Source organism: Salvelinus sp. IW2-2015, linkage group LG31 (genome assembly GCF_002910315.2).
Source record: "Salvelinus sp. IW2-2015 linkage group LG31, ASM291031v2, whole genome shotgun sequence".
NCBI classification, from domain to species: Eukaryota; Metazoa; Chordata; class Actinopteri; order Salmoniformes; family Salmonidae; genus Salvelinus; species Salvelinus sp. IW2-2015.
This window is the reverse complement of record NC_036870.1, coordinates 25,300,072-25,311,990: the sequence shown is the minus strand read 5'-3', so window position 1 is coordinate 25,311,990 and position 11,919 is coordinate 25,300,072. Positions and strand designations below refer to the sequence as shown.

General features: G+C 40.8%; 1 protein-coding gene across 1 annotated transcript in view; it reads left to right on the top strand.

Annotated features, from left to right (window-relative positions):
• The window catches only part of LOC111955631 (uncharacterized), a 33,763-nt gene continuing 21,844 nt past the window's right edge, over positions 1-11,919 (top strand). The window contains exon 1 of the mRNA XM_023975850.3: positions 1-95. Coding sequence (XP_023831618.2) covers positions 1-95 — 95 coding nt within the window. The remainder of the gene's footprint in view (positions 96-11,919) is intronic.

The following is an 11,919-nucleotide window of genomic DNA, read 5'->3' as shown; positions in this document are numbered from 1 at the left end:
ATGCCCATGCCCATGCCCATGCCCATGCCCATCCCCATGCCCATCCCCATCCCCATGCCCATCCCCATGCCCATGCCCATCCCCATGCCCATGCTGTACTGTAGACGCAAATGCGTACACACACATTAAAAAAACTCAACTCATCAAATCAAATGTATTGGTCACATACACGTGTTTAGCAGATGTTATTGGTCACATACACGTGTTTAGCAGATGTTATTGCGGGTGTAGTGAAATGCTTGTGGTGTAGCGAAATGCATACACTCAACCTCACTTTAGTGCGTACACACACACACACACACACAATAGATTTCAGGCTAGGGAGTATTGTCATCTTGTCTCTAGACAGACAGGCAGGTCATTTATATGGTAAATTCCTTGATGCCACATGAGCTCCTTACGTCTGCATAGCAGTGCTCTGCTGAGGGGATCAAGGAAGATACTCCCAGTATTGTTTTTGTGTGTGTACATATTTTTGTGTGTGTGTCATGGAGAGAGACCAAGAGCGCGAGTGAAGGATTCCTGAAGGATTATCTGATTGTTTGTGAAGATTGAGACTTCATTCCCAGCAATGGGATTTGTGTGTGTAGACGCATGTGTGTATGAGACAGAGATGTGGTGTGTGTGAGAGAAACAGTGTGTGTGTGTGTGCATGCGTCCAGTGAGGAATCGGTCTGTCTCTCAGGCTGACATTGAAGAGAACCCACGGTCAAATTTACGGTTTAATTTAATTTAGTTTCCATTATTAATATTATTTCTCCCTCTGTGACTTCATGACTCCCACAAAGTAATGAAAAATAAATAACCAGGTCTGTCTACTCATTTCCATTCAGAGACTATCTATATCTAGTCACAGTTGTTAATTCACTCAGATACATGGGCTTGGCTTTGGATTCAACGTTTTCTCCTTCAAGGCATAGAGCAGGGATGGACAACTGGCGGCCCCCCTTTTTGAAGGCCTTCTGATCAATAAAAAAATATATATATATATATAAAATGGAGTGTAATAAGAGTGTACCAAAGCTGTCATTAAGGCAAAGGGTGGCTACTTTGAAGAATCTCAAATATAAAATATATTTTGATTTGTTTAACACTTTTATGGTTACTACCTGATTCCATATGTGTTATTTCATAGTTTTGATGTCTTCACTATTATTCTACAATGTATAAAATAGTAAAAACTAAAGAAAAACCTATGTATGAGTAGGTGTGTCCAAACTTTGACTGGTACTGTATATATATATATTTATATTTATATTGCCTTCAGAAAGTATTCACACCCCTTGTCTTTTTCCACATTTTGTTGTGTTACAGCCTGAATTTAAAAGTGATTACATTGTGATTGTTTTTATCTTTGCCCTACGCACAATACCCTTATAAATTCAAAGTGGAATTATGTTTTTAGAAATTTTGACAAATTAATACAGTTTCAAGCTCAAATGTCTGTAGTCAATAAGTATTTAACCCCTTTGTTATGGCAAGCCGAAATACAGTTGAAGTCGGAAGTTGACATACACTTAGGTTGGAGTCATTAAAACTCGTTTTTCAACCACTCCACACATTTCTTGTTAACAAACTATAGTTTTGGCAAGTCGGTTAGAACATCTACTTTGTGCATGACACAAGTCATTTTTCCAACAATTGTTTACAGACAGATTATTTAACTTATAATTTACTGTTTCACAATTCCAGTGGGTCTGTGCCTTTAAACAGCTTGGAAAATTCCAGAAAATTATGTCATGCTTTAGAAACTTCTGATAGGCTAATTGACATCATTTGAGTCAATTGGAGGTGTACTTGTGGATGTATTTCAAGGCCTACCTTTCTTTGCTTGACATCATGGGAAAATCAAAAAGAATCAGCCAAGACCTCAGAAAAAAATGGTAGACCTCCACAAGTCTGGTTCATCCTTGAGAGCAATTTCCAACGCCTGAAGGTACCACGTTCATCTGTACAAACAATAGTACGCAGAGTATAAACACCATGGGACCACGCAGCCATCATACCGCTCAGGAAGGAGACGCGTTCTGTCTCCTAGAGATGAAGTACTTTGGTGCAAAAAGTGCAAAATCAATCCCAGAAACAACAGCAAAGGACTTGTGAAGATGCTGGAGGAAACAGGTACAAAAGTATCTATATCCACAGGTAAACAAGTCTATAATCGACATAACCTGAAGGCCACTCAGCAAGGAAGAAGCCACTCCAAAACCACCATAAAAAAAAGCAGACTACGGTTTGCAACTGCACATGGGGACAAAGATCGTACTGTTTGGAGAAATGTCCTCTGGTCTGATGAAACAAAAATAGACCTAGTTTTTGGCCATAATGACCATCGTTATGTTTGGAGGAAAAAGGGGGAGGCTTGCAAGCCGAAGAACACCATCCCAACCGTGAAGCACGGGGGTGGCAGCATCATGTTGTGGGGATGCTTTGCTGCAGGAGGGACTGGTGCACTTCACAAAATAAATGGCATCATGAGGAAGAAAAATTATGTGAATATATTGAAGCAACATCTCAAGACATCAGTCAGGAAGTTAAAGCTTGTTCGCAAATGGGTCTTCCAAATGGACAATGACCCCAAGCATACTTCCAAAGCTGTGGCAAAATGGCTTTAGGACAACAAAGTCAAGGTATTGGAGTGGCCATCACAAAGCCCTGACCTCAAGAAAATTTGTGGGCAGAACAAATTGCTTCTACACCTGCATTACTAGCTGTTTGGGGTTTTAGGCTGGGTGTCTGTACAGCACTTCGAGATATTAGCTGATGTACGAAGGGCTATATAAAATAAAATTGATTGATTGATTGAACTTAAAAAGTGTGTGCGAGCAAGGAGGCCTACAAACCTGACTTAGTTACACCAGCTCTGTCAGGAGGAATGGGCCAAAATTCACCCAACTTATTGTGGGAAGCTTATGGAATGCTACCCGAAGCGTTTGACCCAAGTTAAACAATTTAAAGGCAATGCTACCAAATACTAATTGAGTGTATGTAAAACTTTTGTAAAATAAAATCTGAAATAAATAATTCTCTCTACTATTATTCTGACATGTCACATTCTTAAAATAAAGTGGTAATCCTAACTGACCTAAAACAGGGAATTTTTACTGGGATTAAATGTCAGGAATTGTGAAAAACTGAGTTGAAATGTATTTGGCTAAGGTGTATGTAAACCTACGACTTCAACTGTAAYTTCAGGAGTAAAATGTGCAAGTCCCTTAATAATAAGTCACTACAGACCCTGGTTCCAGACTGTATCACAATCGGCCATGATTGGGAGTCCTATAGGACGGCATATAATTGGCCCAGCGTCGTCCGGGTTTGGCCGGGGTAGGCCGTCATTGTAAATAAGAATTTGTTCTTAACAGACTTGCCTAGTTAAATAAAGGTTAAATAAAAAATAAGTTGCCTTGACTCACTCTGTGTGCAATAATAGTGTTTAACATGATTTTTGAATGACTACCTCATCTCTGTACCCCACACATACAATTATCTGTAAGGTCCCTCAGTCGAGCAGTGAATTTCAAACACAGATTCAATCACAAAGACCAGGGAGGTTTTCCAATGCCTCGCAAAGAAGGGCACCTATTGGTAGATGGGTGAAAAAATAAATAGACAATAAATATCCCTTTGAGCATGTTGAAGTTATGAATTACACTGGATGGTGTATCAATACACCCAGTCTCTGCAACCTGATTTCAGAGCATTTCGTAATATTCTGTACGTAAATCCGAGACTCTCCGTTTAGTCTGGTAAACACACACTATATGAAATAAAATCAAAGTTGATATGTCAGATGCACAGGATACAGAAGGTACAGTGAAATGGTTACTTGCATATTTGTATTACAGCAATATCAAAACTAGAATGTGTCCAGATATTTTAGAATTATTAGATTACCCAGATACACTTGTCTAAATCGATAGGTCATGTGAAAGAAATGTTTTAACTACCCCCTAGCCACATCTAGCTAAGTGGATGGGTCACTATTGTCTAGACATGAAATACAATAGATGGCTGTAATCACCCCCCGACAAACCTGGCTAACTTGATCGGTCATGTAATCTGGTGAGTCTTTTGTTTAGACATTTAGCTAGCTAGCTAAACAATGAACCATAATCCCAACCCATAGCTAAAGTACAAATGGATTGTCATAGCTAGCCACCATGCATGAAATGCTGTAGTAGAAATATGCAGATAGCTAAAGCTAACTAAATCAGTTCAATGTTAGCTAGCTAGCTGACATTAGACTATAACTAGCAATGCAAATGTCTTTCTGAGATACTAATAACATTTGAACACAGATCATACATGTAACGAGCCAGCAAGCTAACGTTTGCGACCTAGCTAACAGTACACTTTAACTTGCAATGAAAACAACTTTCTGACAAATTTAGAAACGTATAATATCTGAAAATGTAGCTTGACTCTTTCCCGTATAAATGAATGAACGCTTCACGGCAGCGTGTCTTTTCCGTTTGGTTTGTAGCAAATCCAATACAACACATTACTGAGTARCACTTTCCATATTTTCAAGCGTAGTGGTGGCTGCATCATCTTATGGCAGTGGAGGCTCCTCAGAGGAGGATGGGGAAGTGAAACATGAAAGATATCCTTTTTAGATAAAACTATACTAAATATTTTCACGTCACCAAATAATTGATTAAAACAGACTGTTTTGCAATGAAGGTCTACAGTAGCTTCAACAGCACTCTGTAGGGTAGCACCGTGGCGTTGCCGGAGGACAGCTAGTTTCCGTCCTGCTCTGTGTACTCATYGAGGCTCATGGTTCTCATGGTTCTCACCCCCTTCCATAGACTTACACAGTAATTATGACAACGTCTGGAGGATGTCCTCAAACTTTGCAGCATGAACTGACGTGTTGTTCACCCAATCAAAGGATCAGATAATGAATCTAGTACTGAAAGAATTAGCTACAGCTAGCTAGCACTGCATTGTATAAAATGTGGTGAGTAGTTGACTAAAAGATAGACAATAGTTGAACAGTTTTGAACAAATGCATTTCTTCGAGAATCAAGAGAGAGCGTGAGCTAGCTATATTCTGTTTTTTTTCACTTMAATTTGTTCAAAACTGTTCACCTATTGTCTTTCTCTCTTTTAGTTAACTACTCACCACACTTTATGCACTGCAGTGCTAGCTATATATATTTAGTATAGTTTTWWKWAAAAAAGGTAACTTTAATGGTTCACTTTTTGAAATGTTTCACTTCCCCTTCCTCCTCTGAGGAGCCTCCACTGCGATAACATGATGCAGCCACCAATATGCTTGAAAATATGGAGAGTGGTACTCGGTAATGTGTTGTATTGGATTTGCTCCAAACATAAAACTTTGTATTCAAGACATTTTTGCACTATTACTTTATTTGTGATGGACTACTTTCTGCACACGGCCAGTGTGAACCAGATTGACTTGACACAACTGGCCAAACAAGCTGCAGCTAGCTACAAATCAAACGGAAAAGACACGTTGCCATGAAGCGTTTATTCATTTATATGGGTAAGAGTCAAGCTACATTTTCAGATGTTATACGTTTCTAATTAAAATGAAAGAGAAGCAAGAGATAGCGAGAGATAGCTATATTTCGTTGTATTTCTTCACTTAGCTAGCTAGTTTAGCCTACTCAAACACCCGGCTCACACATAGAAGGATGCTATGTTAGCTAGCAGGCTATGGCTATCCACACTGGAACTTTTCCAAGTCAAGGTATGTTTTTGGTTTGATTAATTTATTGCAACCAGGGGCCCGCCGGTGTAACTGCTAAACTGCTTGCTGACTGTACACTGTACTGCATGATTGTAGCGGGTTTACTAGCTGGTTAATTCTAGTAGCTATGTTGACAATGATGTAGGCTGTGTGTAGCGGTTATGATATGACGTTTGACTTGGAAAGTTTTTTTGCCTGGTCACAATTAGCTGATGTGTTGTGCACTGAAGTCCACAAGCGAAGGGAAAAGGTGAGAGAAGGAGAGCGCGTAGATGCGAGAAGGAATTGTTAAATGAACAAAGTGATCATGCTGTTTGTATGTGGCTGCAATGTAAGGGAACTGTGTTTGTGTGTGATCAGGGYTGTATTCATTCCACCGATTCCGTTGGATATATATTTTTTTTGCTTCCATAAACGGAAGCAAACAGAACAGAATGGGTATAAACATACCTGAATTTGTCCAATAGAAACTCTCGTTTGCAATTGTTAGACTAATGCAGGGTTTCCCAAGCTCGGTCCTGGGGACCCCATGGGGTACATGTGTTTTTTTCTTCTTCAAAGCACTACACAGCTGATTCAAATAATCAACTAATCATGAAGCTTTAATTATTTGAATCAGCTGTGTAGTGCTAGGGCAGAAACTAAGTGTGCACCCCTTGAGGTCCACAGGACAGAGTTTGAAACTAAGTGTGCACCCCTTGAGGTCCACAGGACAGAGTTTGAAACTAAGTGTGCACCCCTTGAGGTCCACAGGACAGAGTTTGGGAAACGCTGGACTAATGATTACACCCTAGATCAGCTAGATGCAGGCAAGAGTGTGCAATGTAGTATTGAATGTGTCACTTTCTGTCACCTTGATTACTACAAATTTTCTCTCGACCTGTGCACCTACGTTATAAACTTTCATTCATAGGCTAGGTTGTTGCAACCTCATGATGGGTATAGGAAAAATGTGAGTATCATGTAGTAGCCTAAACCTGTCAATGTTACATTGAGCTGGGTGACTGGAATATGTATATATATTTTTTKATTTAACCTTTATTTAARTAGGCAAGTCAGTTAAGAACAAATTCTTATTTACAATGACAGCCTAGGAACACTGGGTTAACTGCCTTGTTCAGGGGCAGAACAACATATTTTTACCTTGTCAGCTCMGGAATTTGATCTTGCAACCTTTCGGTTACTAGTCCAACGCTCTAACCACTAGGCTACCTGCCGCCATATGTTGGAAATCGGGTGCAATTTGGGAGGCAGACAATCTGTGGGGGTCGGAGTTTTGGAGCATTCMTAGTACAGGAAATGCTTGACTAAGTGCACCGAGTTCGGATGAACTGACTGAAAACACCCCAAGACATTTCTGTAGTCTAGAGAGTAGAATATTGCTCGGTCTGAATACTGACTACACCAGTCACGTTTTAAAATTCTATCAGTAAACCTCTTCATGCGTTTTCTACAGAGCTTAATATTAACACCGTACACACATTTTGATAGATTCACACAACACATGCGATCTCCTAAATCACTCATTCTGATACCTCAATACATAATGTGTTTTGATAGCCCAATATATCATCTGTTTTGATAGCTCAATATATCATCTGTTTTGATCGTTCAATATATAATCTGTTATGATAGCTCAATATATAATGTGTTTTGACAGCTACATTCAACAAACAATCTGAATAGCTGAATACATCAAACTTTGGCAGCTATATGCATCTTGGTCCCTGGCACATATGGGCGCACACAAAGATCCACACCGCCTGAAGTTCCTATTCTGATTGACCTGCTTTATAGTCTTCATGGTCGTCACCAGTCAGAATAAGAACAGTGTTTCTTTCTCTACAGTGTCTCTAAACTCATCAGCTGACTTAGAGCCCCAATGTGTCAGTTGAGGAGAGAAGCTTTAGTCACTGTGTGATCACACCTGACTCATTTTCCCACCCTCACTCTCCTCCTCTCTCTCCTTTTTAACACCTTTTCGCGCCCACTCTTTTTCTCCTTCTTTAATGGCCTCTCCCTCCCTTTATTCACTCATATAAATGCAATATGCAACAACTTCAAAGATTTTACTGAGCTACATTTCATAAAAGAAAATCAGTCAATTGAAATAAATGAATTAGGCCCCAATCTATGCATTTCACATTACTGGGAATACAGATATCTTTTTTTTCTAAAGTAGGGGCGTGGATCAGAAAACAGTCAGTATCTGGTGTGACCACCATTTGCCTCATACATTGCGACACATCTCCTTCGCATAGAGTTGATCAGGCTGTTGATTGTGGCCTGTGGAATATTGTCCCACTCCTCTTCAATGGCTGTGCAGAAGTTGCTGATATTGGCAGTACCTGGAACACGCTGTCGTACACGTTAATCCAGAGCATCCCAAACAGGCTCAATGGGTGACATGTCTGGTGAATACGCAGGTCATGGAAGAACTGGGACATTTTCAGCCTCCAGAAATTATGTACAGATCCTTGTGACATGGGGCCATGCATTATCATGCTGAAACATGAGGTGATGGCGGCGGTGAATGGCGCGACAATGGGGCCTCAGGTTCTCGTCATGGAATCTGTGCATTCAAATTCGCATTGATAAAATGCAATTGTGTTCATTGTCCATAGCTGTGCCTGCCCATACCATAACCCCACCACCACGGGGAGCTCTGTTCACAATATGGACATCAGCAAACTGCTCGCCCACACAATGCCATACACATGGTCTGCGGTTGTGATGCCGGTTGGAGGTACTTCCAAAAAATGTCAATGACGTTGGAGGTGGCTTATGGTAGAGAGATTAACATTCAATTCTCTGGCAACAGGTCTGGTGAACTTCCTGCAGTCAACATGCAAATTGCGCGCTCCCTCAAAACTTAAGACATCTGTGGCATTGTGTTGTGTAACAAAACTGTTCATTTTAGAGTGGCCTTTTATTGTCCCCAGCAATGCTCACCTGTGTAATGATCATGCTGTTTAATTAGCTTCTTGATATGCACACCTGTCAGGTGGATGGATTATCTTGGCAAAGGAGACATGCTCACTAACATGGATGTGAACAAATTTGTCCACAACATTTGAGAGAAATAAGCTTTTTGTGCATATGTAAAATCTCTGATCTTTTATTTCAGCTCATGAAACATGGGACCTTTACATGTTCATTTGTCAGTGTATATATATACATACATACATACATACATAAATACATACATACATACAATACATACATACATACATACATACATACATACATACATACATACATACATACATACATACAGAAAGTATTCATACCCTTTGACTTATTCTACATTTAGTGTGTCAGCCTGAATTAACATTCACCCATCTACACACAATACACCATAACAACGTAGCAAAACAACATTTTCATTTACATAGGTATTCAGACCCTAAGTCACATACTTTGTAGAAGCATCTTTGGCAGCGATTACAGATGTGAGACTTTCCACACATAGATTGTGCGACATTTGCCCATTATTCTTTCTCAGAATTCTTCAAGCTCTGTCAAATTGGTTGTTGATGATTGCTAGACAACCATTTTTAGGTCTTGCCATAGATTTTCAAGTAGATTTAGGTCAAAATATACTTACTCTGCCACTTAGGATCATTCACTGTCCAGTGTAGATTTTGGCCTTGTGTATTAGGTTATTGTCCTGCTGAAAGGTGAATTCATCTCCCAGTGTCTGGTGGAAAGCATACTGAACCAGGTTTTTCCTCAAGGATTTTGCCTTTGATTAGCTCCATTCCAGTTATTTTTATCCTGAAAAAGTCCCCAGTCCTTAAAGTTGATTAAAAGCAACCCATAACACAGTGGGCAGTCGCTGCGTTTAAGATGAGGGAGACAATCATTTTTTTTTATGAGCATAGCCTTATTTCTGGATGTGGTTAGAGTGTTGGGCCAGAAAACCGAAAGGTTGCTAGACTGAATCCCCGAGCTGACAAGGTAAAAATATGTTGTTCTCCCTGAACAAGGCAGTTACCCACTGTCCTAGGCCATCATTGTAAATAAGAATTTGTTCTTTACTGACCTTGCCTTAGTTAAATAAAGGTAAATAAAAAATACAGGGCAATATGGTAGTGGTCAAAAGTAGTGGCTGTAAGGAATAGGGTGTAATTGGAATTACATCTGTGTGTTACGACCCTGACAGTCTAACCCACAGGCTCTTTCCTCATACCTCAGCAATTGTGTGTGTCTGTGTGTGCTGATACCTCTAGCTTGTGTGTGTGTCTGTGTGTCTCATACCTCAGCGTTGTGTGTGGTCTGTGTGTCTCATACCTCAAGCGTTGTGTGTGGCGGCTGTGTGTTCTCATACCTCAGGGCTTTGTGTGTGTCTGTGTGTCTCATACCTCAGCGTGTGTGTGTCTGTGTGTCTCATACCTCAGTGGTGGGAAACTCTGGGCTTTCAAGTAGAGTTATTATTTTATAGTCAGTGGTTGGCACGTAATTCTGGCTCAACTCTGCTAGTCATTAAAAGATACTGAGGAAATGTCAAGGAGGTATAATATGTCCTGGGGAGGGAGTAATCATCCCACCATCCACTTACTTCTAACACACACAGACCCTCACCAGTCAAGATTTACAGGGCATTGGGAGGCCTCAAGGTTCTATGTGGAGAACCTAGAGCTTGATAACTCATAATTCTGATTCCAGAATTCAATATTCCCATTCTGGTGTGTAGCGGTTCTCAACTCGGTGCAAGTGCTGATTAACACCTGGACCGTAAATTTCAACCTTCCTCCGTCCCTCCGTCTGTCCCACCGGTCAAAGAACTTCCGCCTAGTCAAGAGGAGTGGGTTATCGCAACATTCCCACTGGCAGAACTGGCATCGTAAATCTTCCAGAGAGTGTTCTCATGAGAGCGCGAATGATAGCCCTCTTAAAGCCAAGTGGTAAATGTAGTGAAATGACTCCTCCCTACCCCTCCCTATTTCACTGCAGGGGGGATTACCCTAATATGTTGTGTATGTCTTGGTGTTAGTGTAATAGGAGTGTTAAGATAAGATGCCATAAATTACTGTTTAGTGACACAATATATTGTATCCATCTCCAGCTGTTATTATGACCAGAGGGAGAGAATGAGGAGAGGGGAGGTGGGTTGAATCCCTATAGATTCAGGGTTTTAGTATGAGAATTTTATGTTAGAAAAAGCTTGTTTCCATGGTATGGGTATGTGTGGTAGATGTGTTTGTGTGTGGTGTGTTGCATGCTTGTGTATGTACATGAACACTGGTATCACAGGAGTTGGTGGCCTTTTTGGGAGGATCGGGCTCGTGGTACTGGCTGGGTGGATAGTGGAAGGTATCACACACAAACATATGGTTTCCATGTGTTTGATGCCATTCCCATTTGCTCCATTCCAGCCATTATTATGAGCCGTCCTCACTCAGCAGCCTCCACTGACTGGTGGTGTGTGTGTGTGTGTGGTGTGTGTGGTGTGTGTGTGTGTGTGTGTGGTGTGTGGTGGGTGTGTGTGTGTGGTGTGTGTGTTGTGTGTGTGTGTGGTGTGTGTGTGTGTGTGTGTGTGTGTGTGTGTGTGTGTGTGTGTGTGTGTGTGTTGTGTGTGTGTGTGTGCGAGCAGGCCAGATGATGATCTTGGGGAACAGATTTGAGAATGAGATGGTCACATCTCTGTGTGGCTCAGTTAATTTATTTCAGCCTATGCTGCTCTCAGGCCATGCAATGAGATGGATGGAGAGGATGACAAGCATACAAGACAGGCTCTACCACACACACCCCTCATTACACACACCTCAATACACACACCACATCAAACATGCCACGCGCACAGTAACTCCATACACACAGACATACTGTAAGTCATATACTAGAGACGCCACCCGGACAGCTGATTAAACTGACGAGGTATTTCTGTCTGTAATACAGCCCTATTGTGGGGAAAACGAATTTTAATTGTTGGGCTTTGCTCAAGTGAGTGGGCTTATGTGCACCTTGACCATGTGAAATCGATAGATTAGGGACTAATGAATTTATTTAATTGACTGATTTCCTTATATGAACTTTAACTCAGTAAAATCGTAAGAAATTGTTGTCATGTTGTGTTTATATTTTGTGCAGTATAAAATGCAATCTCATGGTATATTTTAGCCATAAGGCCTGAGGAGGGTGTGGTATATGGCCAATACATCACGGCTAAGGGCTGTTTATGCATAACGAAACAC